Source organism: Pholis gunnellus (assembly GCF_910591455.1).
Source record: "Pholis gunnellus genome assembly, chromosome: 20".
Lineage (NCBI taxonomy): Eukaryota > Metazoa > Chordata > Actinopteri > Perciformes > Pholidae > Pholis > Pholis gunnellus.
The window spans coordinates 6319236-6342462 of record NC_136547.1 but is presented as its reverse complement, the minus strand read 5'-3'; the positions used below and the strand labels follow the sequence as shown (position 1 = coordinate 6342462).

The window sequence follows — 23227 nt, the reverse complement described above, 5'->3', positions numbered from 1 at the left end:
GTGCTGATCCGATCCGCTCCTCTGATCCGTGATATGATCCTAACCGTGAGTTGTATGATCCGTTGCACCACTAACAAATACTGATAGAACTCTCCGAGACCTTTGCAAAAGCATTGGAAATGTAACATTCACCGGCGTTTCCCGATAAAAGATCGGTAAGGACCCTTTCAGTAACCAAAATCAGGCAATGGATTCAAACTACGCTTCTTTTTTTACATCATTTTATTAAGAAAATAAGTATAAAAATATAAATATAAAACAGTATGACTCAGCATTCAAACAGCGTGAATTGCCAGTGTATGACAGCTTTCCTACAACATACACTTTCCATTACACATTACACCTAAATGATGAAATGAATTCACAGTTTGACAAATAAACTGCACCAACCACTCACATGAACATTGCTTGTCAAACAAAGATAGCAAATAGCATATAGGATGTCCATCATTAAAAACACTTTGTACATTTACAGTATTTAATGGAGGTGGCTGGAAAAACCACTTGACTCCTTCTCTACCCCCCCCTAGTCCAGTACCATTAAACATTGATAGTATACAAGACTACTATCTCTCAGGTCAATTACAAAACACATTGTCCACACCATTGTTCACAAAGAATCCTAAAATTCAAAGGCATCTTTACTGATTATGATCAAAAACAGTAAAACTTTGAGAATTATACTGTATCCCCATTAATGAGAAAAAATTCAACTCAGTTCAAGTCTTGATTTCCATCTCAGCATCCACGAGTGGATTGCAGGAAACTTTGAGTGAATCAAGTAGACTACTAGTTAAACTAGCGCGCTAGCTAGCAAACTAGACAGATAAACAGATAGATAGCTGGATAGATAGGTGGACAGACGGTCAACTAGCTGGCTAGCTAACTAACTAGACAAATGGCTGTCTGGCTAGCTAGCTAGATAAACAGACATAAAATATGGACTTGAAAAAAATGAGAGCGTGTCAAGGCTCCGCCTAGGTCTCTCTGTCGGGGCTCTTCCCGATGTACATCTCGGCCAGCTTTTTGAACTGCGGTCCCCAGTTGCTGAGGTAGTCGTAGTCGTGGTCCCCCTCGGTGGTGGCAGACTCCAGCGAACTGAGGGACTCCGCCAGTGACCCGCTGCCCTCGTAGGCGTACGTGGCCAGGGAGTCGTAGGGGGGCGCCGTCGGATCCGTATCGTTCTCCTGCAGCCGCCCGTTAATGAAGTCTCTGACGTCGGCGTTATCCTTTATAGGTGATGTCCTCCGAAAGGGAAACAGCATTTCGGGAATGATGTCCCGACGCAGCTTGTTCGCATCCATCACCTCTGGGTTGCGCAGCGTGCCGATATCAAAGGCCTGAGTGTCCTCCTCTCCACCCCCTTCATCGTTGTAGCTGACGACGTTGTCTCTGACATCCTCTTTGGAGATGATCAGAGGCTCCTTCTTCCTCTGTCTCCGCAGGGCAGCAAACAGCACCACGATCACTACACAAAAACAGTGGGAAAGACGGGGAGAGAAAGCTCAGCATAAGATGTGTGCCTCCTAACATGTGTCATGCATTAAAGAGCACAGGGGAGCAGGAGCGCAGAAGGGAGACACATTTGCTACCAGTGATAAATCCCCAACACTGCCTCAGGCATTCACCTCCTATTATTAAAGATTCAGTGAAAAAGCTTTTTCTTTCCTTTTCCTCTTGAACGGCACATTCACTGTATGAAATGCACGGCGGTTAGATGATCCTTCTTTCTTTTTTCTCTCTCTCTCTCTCTCTCTCTCTCCAGCACGCAGCCTTGTATCTCACCTCATTCATTCTCTTTCAGCAGTAAAAGACAATCGGAGATTGCAGAGTGAGCATGTTTCCAGAGAGCGGCACTGTGTGGGAGCACATTTTAAATAAACACGTAATTTTTCACAAAAGGAGGAAGCTCATTGAGGGCAAGCACAAATCCTGCTTCACCTCTACTCCTTCCCGTCTCCTTCCTTTTGCCTTTTATTGTGTCCTACCAGCCGGTACTGTGGGTACTGAAGTTGTCTACTTGCCTCCCACCTGGGTGTTAATTACAACACCTTCAATGTGGGTTGTACGGGGGGGGTGGAGGTGTCTGTTTATAAGGTTCTTTGCGGACATTTGTGACTGACCAGTGCCACGATTTTAGACAGCGCAGAGAGCTGCAATGAGGTGGACCAGCTCGGAAGAGCCGTTCCAACTCAGCGCCTGGCCGTCAGAGTCAAGCGGAGGTGAATGCGGCGGTCTGTCGGGGGGGGGGGGGGGGGGGGGTTCATGCGCGAAAAAGCGTCAGATAATGAGCAGATGTCATGATATTTTGCTCAAGAGGAGAGAGCGCAGAGTTTAACCTTCGGCGCACTCGATATGTGAGGGAATTTCATATTCGGGGGTAAAAACAGGCAGATGGAAGAAAAGCTGGTCAAATATGTTTGTACCACTAGTTTGGTCAGGGTGCAGATCAAATGGCAAATACAAAAACTGATTTTGACAGAAGAAAGGTGGATTCTAAATGAACTCACAGAAATGGTTAGAGGCTCATATGCAGCACAGTAAGCATCCACAAGGACAGTTTCATTGAACAAGAGTATGTAAGGATTTCTACAGTCACACTGTCTAGTCATGAATGCTCCTATCGAGCACTATGCTCGGCCAAGCGAGGTAAAGCTCAATGACAGTTGAAACCCATTACTTATTGATACGTCCTTGACCATGAGCACTACGCATTTCTGCTTTTTTTTCTGGGTAATATGATAGGCACTCCTGCTGTTGTGGCCCGTGTGCTGTTACACACCGCATTAGATCACGAGGAGGGCTGAAGTGGTGCTTTTTTTTTCGCATGTCAGGAATTAACACGCAACCTACCGGGGCTATGCACCGACCATTTCACAAAGTGGAATTTATTTGCTAGTGAATGGAGCGTGGAACCACAGCGCTCTTTGCTGATGGAGAACCGCCGTGCATATGTGTACAGATGTGGCCGCGGCTCAGGAGGTAGAGATGTCGTTCACTCATCGATGGAACCCTCCTTGGTTTTCAATATGTTTTTTTTTATTTGCGTTCATATACAACCAATCTGTTCAGGATTAAATTGTAAATAGAGCACACATTTCTTCAAAGATATAGCTTAGAGGTCATCTACATATGATTCAACTCATCGACTTTCAGGAGGCAGCCCCAGCTTTAAATAAAGTAGACCCAGTCTTATTTTAGGTATGACTAAGACCTCTCACTGAGTATCCAATTAGTTTGAGTGTCCCGATGGCTTATTAGTCTTTTGGCCACATAGGTTGATTTAGAAGGCACTGACAAACTACTTTCTTTACCATTCACATATTATGTGTTGTGATTTACTGTAGCGTAGACTGACTAATTCCACTTCATGATTTGGAATACAGCCCTGTTTAATGGCAACATCTCGTTGTAAGTATTAAATGTCACAATACCGGTTTTAATACATTAAGATTCAGAGCTGGTGCCAGCCAGAGTGGGGACTGCTGGCAGAAATGCATATTTTCAGTAACATTTTATTGATCGCAGTGAGTTGGGAAAGCTTTCAATCGATGTCCTGTTTGTAATGATAGAAGCTGTTGGAGCAGACATATTCACATTTGTTCCTCTCCATGTGGGCACTCAGCAGCATATTCTTGAGCAAAGCAACTCACTCTGCGCCGTTATCGGCTTTAGCACCTTGGATTGGCTGCGGCATGGATCATATGAAAGTCCTGCCTGGAGTGCTGATGTCCTGTGTGTCAATGCCATTGACCAAAAATCACCAACATTAAAAAAGATCGAGATCACTGCACACTGTGGTAAGGTCATTACGGTCATGTCTCTGGCTCTTGTCCTACCAATAGCTCAGGAGCTGTACATACTGAAAGGACAGCTGGTTCTGATGGCAAAGGAGGTCCATGTGGACATTGACGGATATATGCTTCTGTAGTTATTACATGCTACTGACATTAATGTGAGTTAATATGTCAGGTAGATGTCTGCTTGTTAGATGAAAGTGACATGTTTGACAAGTGTCAACATCTCTGGAGTTGATAGAATTGACCGTTTTCTAAACCCCACCCCTGAACAGTGATGCTCCAATCATCCTACCGTTTCATGTCACAGTGCAATTCACAAAGTAATGGATCGCGGCCGCTAATATCACCTTGAATTGTGAATGACTTGCAATCGCTATCTTCCCCATTTCAAGGCCAATTTTACAAGAGACGTTAGTGGTAATACAGCGCAAACACAGACGTGACGTTTTAGTGGCTGAATGCAATTTGCCCTTTTTTTTGCATCGGATTGCAATTATCCATGTTGGAAAGAACAAATGTCATCTTTGCGCCAAGACAGACAGATAAAGTAGGTTTACATGTGACAGAGAGAAACAGTATTTGTGATTCAGTATGCAGTGATCAGTGGAGAGTCGGGCCGTTGCAGCCCTTAGAAATGTGTTTCAGTCGCCGCCAACTCTGAGGACGCTAATAACTTGGCTGGAGCTGCGTGTGGCTATCAGCGCTGATCTTTGTGATTCGGACTGTTTTTACAATTACGCTCACTTGCATGATAGGGGAAATTTTTGCAACAAATGTCTGCGTATTAGCTAATTGAAATCCGTGAAGATAGCAGAGGAGCACCGAGACGCTGTTTTCTTGTGAATACAACCCTTTGACACTCATGTACAATACATCTTAAATCGAACCTCTGTATTGCAAACTGTTATCATCCAAACAGTGTTGTGTTGACTGCATTTTAATGCGTAATAGTGTTACACAGTATGATAGAAGGCCGACTCTTTGGCCTGGGACATGTGGCTTTGGCCTCAGTCTTCAATGAATCAAGTGACCCTTTAACAGGGTCTTGATTTAAGAAGCTCAAAGCAAATAAAAAAGAATTGGAGATGGAGTTTCCAACTAACTCATGGAGACAAAGTTAATCGGCGAAAGTTGTCATTTGGGAATTGCAAAATGGTTATGCTGGCTAGAAAAATGACACGTCTGCTTCTGTTAACTTCTGTGTGAATGCACATACTACTACAACTACACATTTCAGAATCTGCCTCTGTTATCACTGTAAATTGCATCTGTCAAATCCCAAAATGGAAAGCTAGGCATGCATGGCAACAGTAACTAAGGGGGCAGGGTTTAGTAAGGGAACATTGGAGAGTCTAAGTATGAAGTTATTTAGTATACAGCAAAGCCTTGTGAGGCACATTTGGGATTTTTTTGGTTCTCTGTGATATAAATGAAATTGACTTGAATTGAGTTTGTTGCCACGAGCAGCAATTTGCAATCCTAACAAAAACAAAGAAAGAAACAACATTGCAAGACAGACTAGAGGGTTCATGTCTACGTGCGCATACATGGAGGGGGGGGGGGGGGGGGGGGACTTACTGAGGAGGATGACGACACAGAGCAGTATGGCCACCAGAGCTCCGGTTGTGAGACCATCGGAGAAGGGCAGGACCTCCGGGTTGCAGGTCTGCATGTTCCCGCGGCTGTCACAGGCACACACGCGCACGATCAGCGTGCTGGTGCTGCTCTGAATGGGGTAGTCGTTGTCTGAGATCACTACGGGCAGGAGGTACATGCTCATCTCACGCCGGCTGAAGCCTCCCCTCCGCGTCAGGATGTTGGCCGTGTTATCTGTGGGTGAAGCTCGTCAGTAAGTTAGCTAAGCAGACGCAGAGGGAACAATGGCATTCTGTGTTTCCTTTTCTTTTTATCCGCCCATAATACATATGCAAGGCCATTTAGAATCCCTGACATCTTGAGTAAAGATGACTAAATACTATAATAGTAATTAAAACAAACATTAAGCATGTTAGTAACAACCTGGGTTATTTGACTTTGTTTTTTCAGAACAGAGTTTATTAGCGAACACAGCTAATTAGTACATTTAGAAGGACAGAGTGGCTTCGCATGGCCACGCAATCTTTTTTGCAAAACAAATTTAAGTCCAAAGTTTGAGTGTAATTTCTAGTCTCCACTTTAGGTCCGCTACAGTCTTTTCATTTTGTCTTGTGAAGGAGTTGAGGAGCATTCGCTAATATTTACTGTGATTTAATTCTAAAACTATGACTTGGTCTTACTGAAGCAGTTATGCTAAATAGAGAGCCAATATACAGATTCAGCATTTGAAGGGTTTTTTTCCAATCAGTTCCTGCAAGCATGCTGAACAAGCTCTGTATGTCTCTCTCTCTTAGACGGGCTGTGGCCATTAACCTATACCACTTTTTTTTCATGAACATATTTATTTTTTGTAGACTAAGAAACGAGCATTTGTCCTGAACAAAATGCAGCATAGAAAAATGCAAAAATCAATCTTTATTTCCATATATAAAATGTATTTCTTTTGTAATTTATGATTTCCTGCACCCTATGTGAGGGTTCTCTATTATAAATTCAGAGCATTAACATAGCAGCAAATAACTACATGCAATGTGAAAATACAGCGGAGTAATGTCTACCCGAGCAGAGAATGAATTCGCTATCGCTCTGTGTGTTGTAACATAAGTTTGCTGTTCTTTGTACACATAGCCGGGCCGGCCGCCTGCTCCTCTTAGTGCACGTTAGTGCATGTGAGCGTGCCCTACTGGCTAGCTCGCGGACCGCCGCTCTCTTCTGCATCGTAGCTGCCACCCTCCAGTTCCCCCTCAGGTAAACACCTTTGGCTCTGTCACCACTGCTGCCGTTGTTTGAACTGCTAGCGCTATTAGCTGCTAGCCGCCGGCTCTGCCATCGCCGTGTCATGAGCCGTGTGGAGGCAATGGATATTCCATTCTAGCATCTTTAAAGTTACAGTCCTCGGTGTTTTCATCACATCAACATCTTTAGACTCATTTTAACAAACATCGACAGGCATTTACATTTGTTTGTTTTGTTCAGAAATGCCAAAGAATGTGTATCTTACCTTCCTTGTCAACAATAGTGAAGTTTGGATTGGTGGCACTTATGCTGAAGACAAACTTGTGTCCAACGAGGGGTTCGTCCGTGTCAACTGCACTTATTGTCTGAATCAGCTGCGAAGAACAGAGCGGACGTATGAGAATGTGTATGCTTAAGGAGAAATCCTATCCAAACACTAATCTAAAACACATGATGCAGAGCAACGCGTGTCTTTTCTTTTCTATTTTTATGCTCACTATTGTGAAAAAAAAAGAGTTAATTAACTGGGGCCAATCAGATACATTGTAGACAAATCTGCAATTAGTGAGGAGCGTTTGTATAATTAAAGGATTTGCTGTCTCTCGAAACACCAGAGCTATAAACACTTGTGTTGCGTTGTGTGAATGGCTGTGCCCCGACACAGATCCGTCAGTATGCAGCGTGCACATGGAGGCAGCATAGTGGATGCAGACATTTCCTCTGCAAATGTTAAGAAGTGACTGATAGATGATCACTGCCAACTTCTGTTTGGCTCTTTGCCCAATAACTCTGAGAGCTGCTTCCTAATGTTAGCAATGGTTCTCCTGGGACCTCAACCTCACACTGCAAGGATTGAGCCGAACACATCCTTCTTTCAATATTCATCTTATGAATTCTTTTTTTCCCTTTGTAACAAACTCTCAAAAAACATCTGTGACTCCTGAACCAAGAGAAGGAACCACACCATGAATTATATGTAGCGTTACACCCCAATTCATATCGACGATCATGAATCTGAATCACCTGTCCTGCTTTGACGTTCTCGCAGACGAATGTGTCATAAGACATTGCAAACTCAGGGGCGTTGTCATTGACGTCCAACACCTTGATGAACACAGGCACTCGAGTTGTCTGCCGTGGGTTATCTGAAATAATAAAGAAACAAAAAGATGACATCAGTGTGTTTTTGAAGAATCAAAATATAAAAGCACCAAGTCAGTAAAAGTCATATATGAGGAACATCAAATACAAAACTAGGTTTAGACATTTAAATTACTTATTTCAGTGGCCACCACAGAGATGTTGTGCCATTTGGACATTTCTCTGTCCAGCGCCTTCAGTGTTGTGATGGTGCCATTTACAGAATCGATGTTGAACAGCCTCTCTAGATCTGTATGCCGATCAATGGAGTATCTGAAAGAATAAACACACAGACATGCTGTCGGTAATAGCGACACAAAATAAAACCCCGTGCCGTGGGAACACGTAGCACATTCTGCGTCTCTATGATATTTGCATACCTGTAATATTGCTCATAAAATGTAAGATCTGTTCTGCTTGCACGGATCTGTCCTCACAAGGCAAACGCACGAAAGTAGCTCTCTACTTCATAAAAATGTGTTCTGCACAGTACATCACTCGTCGCCCGAAAGACAATATATTCCACGCTCCCCATTGTCAAGAGATGATACATCTTTCCCCGTGCCTGCTCATTTGTCATAGTCAACTTTCATATTCTGCTGAAATTTGAATTTGCAACACAATACGCCATGTGGCATGGGCCGAGAATGGCATATCCCTTTGTCGGAGACGGGCAGGCGCCATATGTGTGGAGCGGCTGCGCTGTGCTGTGTGAATCGATACAGCAAATTAGGCTCTTTCACTTTGACTTTGTGCCACGGAGAGCTTACATAATTGTGGGAAATAAACAGTGTCTGTATTCACTTCACAGGGCCTCCGCCATCTTCCACTGGGAAATAACCAGGAGGGACTCATAAATAATATGCCCCCCCCCCTCCTCCACACTGACAAGTGGCTAGGCTGATGGATTAGATATAGCCAAGTGGGCACATTTTCATTTCCCTGCTTTAAAACACTGATAAGAGGAAGCGTTGTATTTCTACCATGGGTTTGCTTGTTCTCTTATTGATTTTATTCTAGTATAATTAAAGCTGGGACAATGAGTTTAAAACAATCACATTACTGCAATACAGCATTGCTCCACTTTGGTTGCCGGGGAAATATTTGCTTAACAGGTCATTGATTCATTCCTAAATATACGAGGAGAATGAATATGTTGTTGAAAAAGGTTGGGGAGGAGATTTGGCAGTCTGGTCCCGCTGTGTCGTGGTGCATACTTGACTGGCTTGTTGTCAGCGTCGGGGTCCCTGGCCGACACCACGCCGACGAAGCTGCCAGCAGCCGTGTCCTCGTGCACATCGATGATGTAAGGGTTCCTGGTGAAGACGGGGGGCTCGTCCACATCCTCCACGGTCACCTTGACCGTGGCGTAGTCTTTGAATTGCAAACCGTGGATGAACCTGGCGTCTAAGTAGGTGTTTTTCACCTCCACTCTGAACTCGTAGTCCCTCTTGCTTTCGTAATCCAGTGCCTGGAGATGAAAGAGCATCACAAGTCAAGCTGTAGACTTTTCCATGAAATTCCGTCCGCCTCCAGGATTTTTGATAGGCAATTCATTACATTCCATTTGTCCGCCTTTATCGTATTCATACTCTCAATTCTAAGTTACAAATCCATGTGAGGAATATCTCGGAGATCTCAGGAGGAATCTAAAAAGAGTTCCTGGCAAAAGACTGCTTTATATTATTCATTTCACAGGCTTAGCGTATCTGATTTTATACTGCAGTTCAAAAATAAATTCTGTCATATGTCTTTCTCACACGCATAAACGTTATCACAGGGCTTTTTGTCATCTGAAACTGTATTATTCTGTCTTTCCATTGAAGTTAAACTTCCATATTGAGACAATATAAAAGGACAGCTCAAATTCAGATCAAATTCAAACTATACTAAAGCATGAAGAGAAACCCCTGAAGGTGAACTATTTAAACTACTAAAGAAATTATGATTTTAAAGGCATATTTTCTTCACACAGGTGGTGTTACTTGATGCATTTGTTAAAATGTATTTCATTTCAAGGCTTTCTTTGGAACACTTCAACATTTATTGAAGGCCATTCTTTGCAGCTGTATGAAAACATGTCACTTGTCAGACGTGTTTTTGTCTGATTGCACAGCCGTTGTCAATCAAGTCATGGTCACATGACCGCTCACAGCAGCTGCGTTTGATGCTGGATGCAGCCTTACAAAGCATGACGCAGTAAAGCTCATAATGGAAGACTCCCAAGCACCCAACAAAAAGAACAGAAATAGATTACATTTTTGATGATGATGACTCCCTCCTGCGTGGTCTGGTCAGTGATAATGTTGAATATGTCATGACCCCCGACGATACTGTACTCCATATCAGCATTACGCCCAACATCTGGATCATCGGCCTTAATGCGTCCAATGGCACCTCCGATCTCTGTAGACTCCACGGCGGTGACACGGAAGGAATCTATGTGACAGTTGGTGAAACAAAGTCATTCCACACTCGTTTGTGCACGCTCGTCTCACGAGTAGGCTACGTCAGGTTGGGCTGGCTTAGATATTTTCAAAAAACAGTTTGATATGAAGCTGAACACCGGACCAGTATACTGGATTTTACCACTAGGTGTCCCCCTTGACTCATCAGCAGCTCCCGAGTGGAACACAATGACTATGCCATGATTTTTATTTTCCCTGCATCGTTTGAACATTGGCAAACATAAAATGTCATTAAACGCATTGCCATAATGCGATGCAAGTTGGATTTAGCTCTGTGGACGCCATTGGCGCACATGGTTTGGCAACATTTTTAATTTGCCAGAATGTGTCTTAATGACAAATGCCATTTCAGCTGGTAGGCGTAAATTCAAGCTTGTACACCCAGTCCAGTCGGCAGGGCAAAATAATACATTGAATCTCCAAAAAAATGTATTTGGTCGGAGCAATCGACGTGCAGAGTAAGTCGCGATGTATCTCGTGCGACCATTATTAAAGGTTATGTGGAACAAAAAATAATTTAAAGACCCAGAAAGTCCAAGGGCAAACGCAGGACCTTCACCAAGGAGACCTCAGTCCTGTCCCACATGGAACCAAAAAATGAAACATTGAATTTACTCTTGTTAAGTAATGTTGCTATTCATATAGTTACATTGTTACGGTTGTTACGTTATAATTTGACCACACACCATGAGCTTTTTTTCTAACCTTAACCAAGTGTTTTTTTTCGTAAACCTAATCAATCGTTTACAACAATGTCCCTTTTTACAAGCGTGATGCGATACTGATGTAAAACTGATTCTTCAGTTTGGAAATATCGACATTCAAGGTACCCTTTGGTTTACCAACATTTTTATTTTTTTCTGCTGACTGGTTTGTACAACAAACTGGACCAGAAAAACAAGAAAACGACCAAACTCTTAACACATTGTTTTTGAGGTTATTTAAGATATCTTTTGTTATTATTTTGGGTCTAAATTTCACTCATGTTAAAAATGGGTTCCAGCATTGGGAGGCATGGACTCTTACGGTTAGCAAAGCGCGGCGGACTGTCGTTCACGTCGGAGAGGGTGATGCTGACGGTCGTGGTGCCGGAGAGCCCGCCCATCTGTCCGGCCATGTCTTTAGCCTGGATCACAACCTGGTAGTTTTCCTTGACTTCTCTGTCCATGCCGGGCAGGGCTGTCTTGATGGTGCCTGGTGGGGAAAGAAACAACATTATTCCCACCACTTTTTCCAATTTGGTGGAAAACTTCATTTTGGAAAAGTGTGTCTTCTATCTTACTGAAAATGAGATAAGATTAAGATCAATTTCATCCCTGTGCTCAACCATGTCTCCTCTGAAATTGCATCTATATACTTCTGATTTGGTTTGCCAATTACATTTTAAAGGGGAACTGTAATTGCTGCCTGGATTCTGTTCCCTGGCAACACGTTCCTACTGTCAGGTTTATGTACAGAATCCAAGTCGTAGGAGGTGGTCTGGGTCGATGTGCCTGCAGGGCTCAGAACGTTGATCCTAACCACACGCAGGACTCATGATGTCAAACACGAAAGGCATTTTGGTCAAAGAGGACTTCTGCGGAGCTGCATGTAAATGGAGCCCAGCTGTTTTGGTCAGAGTCTCTGCCTTAGCTGCCTGTTAAAGAACATTGTTCTGTCTGTTGTTGTCGTGTTAAATAAGCACATCCAATGTGTATTTAAGACAGTTTGCAGTTGCTGGAGTGGACCTTTGACATCGGCTACCCGTTTCCCTTTGTCAGCGTGTAGGATTTGCCGGCGTTTAGTAGTGAGGCTGATCTGAATCAATAAAACAATGTAACTATCAAATAAATAATGATATCCATAAATATATCCTATTTCTAAACAAAGCATGACAACACTCGTCTTTAAGATGAAATTGAAAGTTAATGCTTAATGCCTCATAATGTTGCCAAACATTATCTGACTCTGCAGTTGACTTCTTGTTTAGGTTATGAAATGCTTTCTGATTGGACACTGCCTGCCGTAGGTGGCACTGGTGCCACTTGATTTAGTACCCCGCTAGTTTGAAGCTAGCTCGTATCTATGGACCTAGGAAGGACATTATGCACACATTCAGAAAAGGATTTCTGTCCATATTTCCATATCCACATTTTACTACAACTATTAAAAATGCACACTTTTAAATAATTTGACATTTCAGCTGAAATAAATAACCTCATCAATGTGATTTGAAAGGGAATTTACTCTGTGGGTTCAGATCTTGACTTCAATAGGATGCAAATAAGTCCTTTTGCTGCTTGTTGAAGTCTCAGAAACACGTATTGAGTATTACAGACATCTGTTTACATCTGTTTACAGACTTGCATCCGGGAGATCCTGCTGGGTTTGGCTTACCATTTTCAGAATCCACAGAGAAATAAGGCTGTCCCTGGAGAATGCTGTATACGAGCTTGGCACTGTTCCCATACGTTTCATCATCGGCATCATTGGCGGTTACTGTGGCAACAGATGTACCTGCAAAGAGGACATGCAAAGTCGAGTTTAATGCCGAAGCAGTGATACACGATCAAGTAACTGACTCAACATGTGTTTTGTTTACTGTTTGTTCGTGTGGAGAGAATTTTCTGTTCACCCACAAAGACCTTTTGAGCAAAGCAATAAGTTAAACTGACTAATCTTTAATTCCATGTCAATTAAATGTAATTAGTTGGCAACAGGAAGGCAGCGACATCTTAGTGAAATCAATCAGGGACATTGGTCATTGCTTCCCTTTTGAAAAAAAAACAACAAGGTGGTGATGAAGCTGCTGAAACTGTGAATCAAAAGTGATAAGCTTGCCGAGTATTGCATGGTCTATTCTGGCACCTCAATGGAAGTGATTTGTTTGATTAAACCCTGTTGTCCTCTTAGATGGATCTATTAAATGTCAATGAGACTTACATCATCAAGACCTGAAGGCACAATGTGGCAGCACCGGAGCCAACGGCTAACCTACGGAGGTTCCATTAAGTTCCATTATGATGTGTTCAACCTCTATTCAGTATATTATTTTCCTTAAAAAAAAACGTTATCATCATGTGTTTAAATGTAATCTTGTAAAATTTAGTTTTTCACAAGAAACTTGAGTAAACGGAGTTGTTTTGAAGGTGTTTTCACAGCAATATAAATGTGATATTAGAGAGGGAATTATGACCTGTTTACCTTCCTAACACAAGCTCTAAGCAGCTTATAATAAATCATTGAAACTAATAATGCCAAGGTTTTCTCATATCCGAACTGTGAGTTTTGTGATCCGTTGCACCATCACATTTTTACATTCGCCCGAACAAAACCATTACACATTCGCTGCATGGCGGCTTTAAGCTAAATATTTCTAATCATCAACTCAATTAACAAAACACAATGTTGTTGTAATCATTGTATACAGTATGTATCTTTGTAGAATCCTGCTCAAAATATAAATACAAAAATAATGAGTTGTTGCTAATTTTGCATACAACCATTGCTGCTTTTAGCTTAGCGAGGTCGTATTACTGATGCACTTCTCCCTGACCTCTGTTGTCAGAGTCAGAGGTGTGGCAACATTAGATAGATACTGACAAGCTGCTGCTGAGGAGCTGGAATAGAATTACTGTGCTCAAGGACGCTGCCTTTTGTATTTCCTGCTGGGATTACACCCAGCACCCGGTATTAGAAGTATTATTTGGCAACATGAAACTAGTATCACTCACACTATCACTAAAACTCCCACCACCTGGACCTTACACACAATACACACGAGCCTCCACAACCAAGAGATAGGTGCTTGGATATGTGCCATTTGTGTGCTAAAATGATCAAATGAATACATATTTTAGGTGTAGAAAGGGCTCCGTTTCACTCTGATATCCTGTCATTGAGTCACTTCCCAGTAAAGTCCCGCATAATCCACCCGAGCGTTTCAATAACACCACGCTGCAAATACTGTCCTTGGCATTCAGGAGACCTCTGCCGTGTCCTGTTTGGGTCTCTGACTGTCTCCGTGCATACTAATGAACCCTTGAACATCTGTCCCACTTAGTCCCAGCACTGATAGCATAAAAGGGAGCCGCTGGTTTTTCATGGCTGGCTGGCTTTATTAACCAGTTTGTTCAGTCTGAACATATAAGGCAGGTCCAGAGACGAGCAGTGGTGACCCTGACCCACCTTTTGATCGTATCCATGCAGCTGAGAAATCTAAGAACGGGGCGTCATGAATTCCAAATAGGCCGTTGTTTTGTCTCTCATATAGACAATTGGCTTTTGATATACCCTTGATTGCTCCTGTGTATTAATTTTTGGTTGCGTAATTGAGGATTGATTTCATGCCGCACACATTATTTTCATAAGCTTTGTTTATATTCATGCCAATTGGTTTATTTATATGACTTGAATGGAATGAAGCCAAGCGCAATGAAGCAAATCCTTAATTGGAAATCCAAATCCTCAATCTAAACTTTCAATATTTCTACTGCCTATTTAAAATGGCAAATGGCACTACTTGTTATGAATGCCCAATGAGCCTGGCCAAACAAATAATAACAAAAAGAGTAAATGACTGTGAAGGAGTGAATACAGCGTCACAATAGGCCGGTCCTTCTGACTGATGAACAACAATGTTCAGTCTTTTGGTTTTCCTTAATTGCCTTCCAGCATACTATTAATTATATATTCCCATATGCTTTTGCATTAATACACCAACTACTGTTGAATTTATAGGTTCATACAATTATTATTTTCTCCCTTACTTGTTTAAACCATCAAAAATACAACTATAACAAAAAGCGGAAAAAGTCCAATAAAATATTTGCCTAGAGTCAAGAGTAACTTCTTCAAGTTGCATATATCGTCCAACTAACAGCCCAATCAACAGTTAACATCTCTAAAATAACATCAACCACAACTTACCAACTTCAGACATTTCGGGGACACTGGCGAAGTAGATTTCCTTCGCAAACTTTGGCTCGTTGTCGTTGATGTCGTGAATCTTTATGTTGAATTCGGTGTCGGGCTCCAGCTCTGCATTGGTTCTCCTGTCCAGCACCTTTGCAACGAGTGTGTACATGGCTTTCTCCTCCCTGTCCAGCCTCTTGGTGGCATGGATATCCCCAGACTTCTCATCGATCAGGAAGAGGCTGCCCGCCCCGTCTCCGGTCAGAACGTACTTCACAATGCCATCGCCTCTGTCCATGTTGGAGTGCAGCTGAAAACGCCAGAGACACATTTCTATAGAGTCAAACTTTTCTTGCTCAATGGGGTTCTAATTACAATCTCTTCTGACATGTTGTGGCAACATTGCATTGCTGTGTAAAGTTACCATCTACAGAAAAACAGTCATAATAGTTCTTCTGCATATTTACAAGGCCTAATCATTGCCCTATGAACACCTCTCCACATAATAACAAGTCATTTCCTTCTTTGTTGCAAACACCAAGTCTATTTGCAATACTATGTGCTGTTTTTCAGTGTGGTCTAAAATGTGAACATGCACACATAAAATTCAATTAAATCAAATTAAAAAAAGAAAATGTGCTTTCCCTGCATATCTCCAAATTAAGCTTTATGCCCTAGTTGCCAATTCTCTCCCTTCCTCTCTTTCATTTTTAATTGAAAACTACTGCAAGCATCAGATTCAGGTAAGTGTTATCTCCTTAGTCTCCTCACATGCCTTCGTTTGGCCAGTTAAGCTATTTTTTTATATTTTTTATTTTCTTCTTCTGGCGTTCCGGCTGTACCTCGACACCTAAACTACACTAAGTTTGTATTCTGATACCCCCAAGTTAATTTACTCAACATGCAGCCCATAAACAGTACAAGCTACACGACCTCCTTGGGAATTAATACATTGAATATACCGTTTGGCCGTCTAGATGTATGAAGACTTTGAGATATTCCTGCGATCACTGAAATGATGGTGTAAACCCACCGAGGGTCAGATCTGTCTCCGTCTCAGAACAGAACATGGCCTTGGCAGCCACAGTGTGGAGAGTGACACACTCCATTAGTTCATATCAAATTAGTCTTACATTTTTCTTCAAAATTGCGCCTTTGAAAAATGATGAAAAACCTGACCTACAGCAACAATTGCTAAAATTAGTCACCTCTGACCTATCCATCACCTTGAAGCGTCTCCAAGCGTCATGGAGGAGTAATGGCGGCACACTGTGACAGACACTTGATTCAAGCTCATTACTGTACTGGATCTGTCAGCAGTTCTATTAAGGGTGCTATCTCATGGGTTCACATTTTAAATGACAAGTAGTTAGGGACACAGAATGTACGTCAGCAACATATTAATATTAATGTCTGCATGCTGTGAGGGAACTAATTATTTCTGTCCCGCAGTTGGAAGAGTGATGTCAACAGTACAACTTCCCATGGAAAGCTGAGATGTATTGCCAGCTATCCTCAATAAATAAAAAAATAGGATGCAAATGAAAACAAGATGCTGTCAAGTTCAAATTAACAATGTGCGCATATTGGGCGTCGTGTTTGAAAATATTTTCATGCCGGTGAACTCCATTATCCAACGTCTATTAAAAAGGAATATTTTCACATATATTTGTGTTCTGGCACGGTCTATTCATATGAATTCAGTCCTGAGCTGAACCGAAGAAGAGCCAAGGATTTACGACGTGTTATATATTTGAAGGCTGCTACTGCTTTTGACGATGAATGATGCTGCTAATTTTGGTGAGCAGGATTATTTTTTTGCATTGGAATTGGCTTCATATCTGTCCTATGCACACCCCCCCCCCCCCCCCCCCCCCCCCCCCAAAAAAAAATCTTGAATATTGTTCCAGTCACCTTTTCTCTACTTTGAAATCCATTGTCTATGTGGTGGCGCTGTAGACTGGCTGTAGGAAGCAGAGGATTATGCTCACTAAGCAATGGTTGAACATACATCATTACTGATACCATTCAAACACACCTCTCTGCTCCCAGCGTGATAATTAGACCATTACAATTTCAGACCGAGTCAGACCACAACAATTGCATTTTTTTTCCAAATTGTTTGATCGTATTCTTCAGTAGGTTTCATCTGATTATAACCATATATCTGGTCCTGGTTGTTAATCCTGTCAAAAGGAACCTGAGCAGCGAAAAACAACAAACAAGGAGCCATCAAAGCAGCCTGCACCCTATGCAGCCGAGCCGTCTAAATGATGATCGGAATTTCACAGTCTTGTGCTGTGTATTTTACATATTTCCACTAGTCTACGTGAGGGGGAAGCAAACCCTTACCTCATGCACTTCTGCTAATTAATGGATGTCAACATAACGTCAGCTCCCTAATCATATGGGTAAACAGGACTTCTTCCCGTGGCCATATAGATTTCCTGAGTGGTACTGCGCTAGTTATTATGGGACAGTATACCATCTAAACACAATAGTGGGCCTGTAAATATAAATAAGCCAGCAACATGGAGGTCCATTATTTGATTACTGCAGGGATGTGCTTTAGAAATGAAAATGAAAGAAATAGGATGAGCAATTTCAATTTTGTTTTGGCTTCCCCGAGAATACAAGAAAGTCGATATATACGATTATTGTGTCGCATTCCGTTTCACAATGTCTCTCGTGTTGGTCTTGGGTATGAATTTCCTTTACTGCGGCTCAGCGGCTCAGGGGCGAGGATCCCCCCCCCCGGCGGGGGGAGCGTTTCCCCGGCGCTGGCTGGTCCTCGGCGGGCGTATCTCCTCCGTGGTGTTGCGGCGCGACCTGCTCCAGACCGGCTTGGAAAGGTGGCGCTTAACAGCAACCCTCAGTCACACCGTGCCAAACTTTTTTTTACTTACAAAATCTGAAATTTCTTCATTTATCCAAATGTCAAAGTGAACTAGATTGATGCAGCATTTATTTTATTGACATAAACCAGAAGCGACTTCTATATGTTGATCTAACATGTGTTGTCAATCTCTTACATCTAGTACATCCAGAAACAACAACTGGCATTGATACTGAGTGTGGCACAAAGTGTTTTACACACAGCTTTAACAGAATTAAATGTTCGCACTACCACACTATATTTGCAAAGACTTAGTGGCTCTCCTTTCAAGGCCGCGCAGCACAAACCCAGCCTTTTCAAGGCCTTACAACAGAAGCACAGAAGAGAGCCTTGATGAGTTAAATCGCCTTGCACAAACACTGAGGAATTGTCAGTAAAGCGGCAAAATCATTGGCAATTCTGTTCAGGTCTCTGCTAAGCATTGCTCGCTGCTGCAAAGAGGAGATAGCAAAATAGAGCTCAGAATGGATACAGAATTACTCGTCCTGCCTCTTCCCCTCGGTCTCTTAAGACATAGACAAGAAGTCCATAGTACTGAAACACTGCACTATAATGTATGTTATGCAGGTTAAAGTTGAAGCTCACGGTATATCTCATGTGATCTGCAGTTTCCATTGCAAGTTCTGCAAAATTCATGCAGGAACGTGTCGGACAAGGCCTCGAGGATACTCATTCGGCAAAATATTAACACAACAAAGAGAGCTAACTTGCATATTCTAATTTCGAGCAGCACGTTTCCTTTTACAAGGCACAAGACAATACAGTGTTGCGGGAGCTTAATAGGATTTGGTTCACTTCAAACACGCCACTCAGACGCTCCAGAACCCAAAGTTTGCGGTTGTATTGCTCAGCATTGCAAGTGTTCACACTTCACAGGCCTGCTTAAGAAGTAGGGCACCGCAGCTGCACACAGTGAGTGCTCGCACTCATTAATGGCCCCTGCGGAAGATTTGACGCCCTAGCGCTCGATCCGTGCACAGCCGCTGCACAGGATATTTACAGTCATGAGGTATGCTACGCTCCTCGACAATACCAGCTGAGTAAGTGCTCAAAACCTCACTTTAACGAATGCAGTTATGATTTTTTTTTTTTCTTCTTATCATTCTGTGAGGTACCCGTCAGCACCGCTCGGCATGTAAGCTTCAAAGCAGCACGTCTTTTTGAGCACCTTGATAAGCAATGTGAGCTGCATTTATTATCCGCCGCCGTCACAGTGGCGCACCGCTTCCCCTTTTTTCGGCTAAACAGCGAGCCATACTAGAGCGCGTCTTTACATCAGGCTAGATTGTTGTAATCAAGAAATCAAGCTCAAGTGACAGTTGCTGTGTGTGTGTGTGTGTGTGTGTTGATTGGAGAGGTTTGATTGAATGTGAAATAAACATGATTTCCCACAGTGCACTGCAAAGGCCATTACATAATCTTTAGGAGGACGGCCATCAAGGCTTTGATGGCTTTGTGCTGGACGTGAACGTGTTTTATGCATGCGGTCTTTGTTCTCTGTCTCCCTCACTTTACCTCTCTTATTTGTTTCTCTGCCGTTGTCATTATCCAGCCATAGTTCTGTGTATCTATTGCTGCATCTATTACAGTTGCAACTAATACACTTTTCCAGAGCACTTATGGTGATTAGACATTCTTGTAGTTGTTTTTTCCAACAGCAAGCCACATACACTGAATTAATTAACAATGATATAAACGGAAGGCAGGCTGCGTGTCTTCATATTCCTGAAGCTGGAACGAGATGGAGTTTGGCCTTTTTCGCTTGAAAAATGACCCAAACTATTAATCAATTGTCAACATCGGAGATTAGTTTTCCGTGGATGGATTTATCGATGAGTTGACTAATCGTCCAGCTCCAATATCTATCCATCAACTTGTTTTCTCTCCGTCCATTCATCTTCTGGCTTGTTTTTTTTAGGGCTGCAACTAACAATTATTTTCATTATTGATTAATTCGCCCGCTCTTTTCTTGATTAATCTAATAAATAGTGAAAAGCAGTTTCTCAGAGCCCACGATAAGGAAACGATGAATGGATAATGTTACTGTTTTCTTTGCAGTTCTTTTCATTTTCTCTCCACCAAATAACTTTTCCTCTCTATCCATCCATCTCTCCCTGAACTTTTTCTCTCTGTGTAACCGTCTCTCTGTCGCCATCGCAGTCTGTCTCTGTGTCGAGAACTCCAACGTTAAACTGATTGAATTAGCGATACGGATCTGTAAAGCCAGTGGGTCTGCCCTATATTCGTCTCTGTAATTTATTACAGCCTCATGTTTCTCTGACAGTTTAATGGTGAGTGATATTGGACACAGGAAGAGCAGGGAGCTGGTGGATGTGATTGCTGTCATGCCACAGAAGTTGGGTGCCAGAGAGCATCAAAGAGTTGAGAAGAAAGCCACATTGCACCAGTCACTGACATATCAATGGATGGCCCCATTTATAGTTAGCGATTGCTTTGCTGCTTCGTCACATCACACAACGAGGTGAATTTCATTGGCCTCGCTGATTGATATGTTTTCTTCCTCCTCCTTTTCTCCATATTCCATTAAAATGTGCTGTTCCTTTCTCTTCACCACATCAGGATGATGGTTTCTGCAGAATAAGTTGTCATACCCCCCCTACTCAACCTTGCACAAGACACTTGTTTACTCCGGAGAATGAGGTGTGTGATGAAAGCAAGCTTCCTCTGAGAAAATTGGCTGTCGACAGTCACCTCATTTCCCTCCCTGGAGTTATAACGGTAGCGTTCCCCATCACACCTGTCTTTATAGTGCTAGCATGGGTGAGCTGACAGGAACCTCTCTGATCTGGATGGGTGCGGAGGGGGAGCATTGTCCCGGAACTCTTCTTCTTTTGTGGGTTTTTAGGAGAAGGATGTCTTGCAAGAGCTGCAGTTTTATAATTTGGTCTCAACCCACTTCACGGTTATCAGAGACTGGCTTTAGTCCTGTGCATGCTTTGAGTTGGATTCGTATGGCCATGAACTGATATTGATTATCAAATTTGAACCGTAAGTTGTCGGTGTTTCTTAAATCACCATAGAATTACAGTCTTTGTCGAACTTATACTGGGTGCATTTATTTTAATTATTCATTCAATGTGTTTATTGTCTGGCCTGTAAAACACGATGATAGTCTTGAACACTTGAGGGTCCGTAGAGTGTCAGAGTTTGGTCTCAATAACTGAGCAATAGGTGTTTCCCTCTCCTCACGGCTCCGCAGTGATGTTGAGGTAATTGACAAACCTCGAACTGGAACCAGACAATGCTGCATGCACATGTGTGCACACAGGCATCTAATATGGCAACCTTATTTTCAGCCTAATTACCAGCCTGGCAACCACTTTTTGAAAGTTAGTGTTGAGCCCTGCCACTTATTCCATTTCAGTGTATTTTAACCATGATGCCCATTCTCCGCCTCCTGGTGTCATTTTGAAATAAAGAAACGTGTATACGCCTTTTATATCGAGGGTGTTGAATAGGGCTTGCCAGCAGGACGCTTCAGCTCAATTGGCTCATGACTCATGTACACTTGGTGTTATTGACTGATCTGAGCGGTGATTATGATGCTTGTCGGACGGAAACAACTTAATACGTAACCTTAAAGACGACACATTTTGTTGTTTTAGACCAACAATGAGATATTCTTTTTATATTAATGACATCTGCAAAACAAGAAATGAATGTCATTTTGATTTAATATATATTAGTATGTTTTTCACTGAACAAACAACGTGATACAGAAAAGTAGTGCACAAAAGGACTGTTGGAGACCGGAGTAAAAGAGAGAATTTCATGTGCGCTCGCTGTGTGTCTGATAGCTCCAGTTAACTGTGCCGGTAACAGCCAGCTTTCTGGCAGCCCATTCGTCTTCAGCCAATTACATCAAACACTACTTCAACAAGCTAAACCTTCTATAATTAGTCTGCACACAATGCGTTTGGGCACGTTACCTTGCCGACATATTGATGGTCATTTCCTGCGTATTCCTCGAGCAGAAAGAATTGATTCCACATCCATCCACGTTTGGACCGCTGAAGAATCCTCCCGTCACTCTCTGGCATCCCAAACAGATTCCCAATATTCCCAGGCGTGAAAGGCAGAGCAGTGCTGGGCCACAGGATAGAGAGCATCAGGAGGAGCACGACCTGATTGGTTATCATGGTATCCATTCAAGCTGGGAAATGTCCTGGACGACTTCTGAATTATGGTAATGAACTTCTGATAGGATGAACACTGGAAGGCAGTGTCAACAGTACAGACATTGTATTCCTCTCTTTGATGTCCTTTAGATCCCTGTGAAAAGAAGACATCTTTAGTGAAGAAGCACTTTTGTATCACCTTTACAACCAGAAGAACCACTGAGGCAGCATGCAGACCACAATAGTGTGTACACAACACGTCTGTACGCCGTGTCTCTCTTTAAATGTGTGATTCACTGTGGCAGCAGCTAATTATGCAATGAGCAAATGTGCATTGTGAGAGTGTCTGAGAGCTTAAACCTAATTCAGTGATTGGATTTGTCTTGGATCAGAAACGGAAAAATTAAAAACACAGGTTAATGAAGAACATTTTCAAACGTTTCCTCCCCAATTTTAAAACATATACACATATCCATCAAGGAAAAATAATCATATATGCAAAACTATCGCAGTAGGAGTGATTAATGACTACAATATATATATTTTTTAAACATTGCAATGTAATTGTAGCAACGAAAGACTGCAATCACCACATTGCATTTGTCAAATTAGGTTTATTCACTGCAGCTCCAGCTCCCTGGCATGTCTCCTGGCTCCCTTGTATTTGAGTAGTAAAAGAGTGAGCAGCACTACACTAATTATAAGTCGCATTACCGATGATTCGCAAACAGTGTTTCACAGCCAGTGAGTGTATTTGAACAGCAGAATGCAGGCTTCTCTAGGAGCAGAATGCTTCTGACAAGAGTAAAAGGCGCCACTGTAAAACACTCGACTGGAACGCAGTTTTTATTTTTATGTCCTGCTTCACACTCATTCAGTTACAGTGCTACAGATCGACCTCCACTACTGTGTGGAGAGATGGATTGCCTTTCGATATTTATTTATTTCATTTTATTTTATTTCATCCCCCTGACCCATTTTTCTCCAAGGTTTCACCTCCAGTTTGTCCATGCATACATTACTGACAGTTACTTCCATATTTTCCTATTACTCCCAATA

The 23227-nt window shown here is 42.4% G+C and overlaps 1 protein-coding gene across 2 annotated transcripts; it reads right to left on the bottom strand.

The window, feature by feature from the left end:
- Positions 1-977: 977 nt before the first annotated feature.
- LOC306712241 (cadherin-10-like) lies at positions 978-22189 on the bottom strand (the record flags this gene model as incomplete). 2 transcript variants are annotated; one of them, XM_079181421.1, is made up of 11 exons in its annotated part: positions 978-1468; positions 5379-5630; positions 6898-7006; positions 7656-7814; positions 7898-8045; positions 8990-9243; positions 10030-10211; positions 11267-11434; positions 12617-12736; positions 15149-15443; positions 21980-22189. In XM_079181421.1, 11 exons carry the CDS (start codon positions 22187-22189, stop codon positions 978-980), a joined length of 2388 nt encoding a protein of 795 aa, XP_079037547.1. The 2 variants fall into 2 exon arrangements, with proteins under 2 accessions (XP_079037547.1, XP_079037548.1); XM_079181422.1 differs by having other exon boundaries at positions 7656-7777; positions 7909-8045.
- Positions 22190-23227: the final 1038 nt, after the last annotated feature.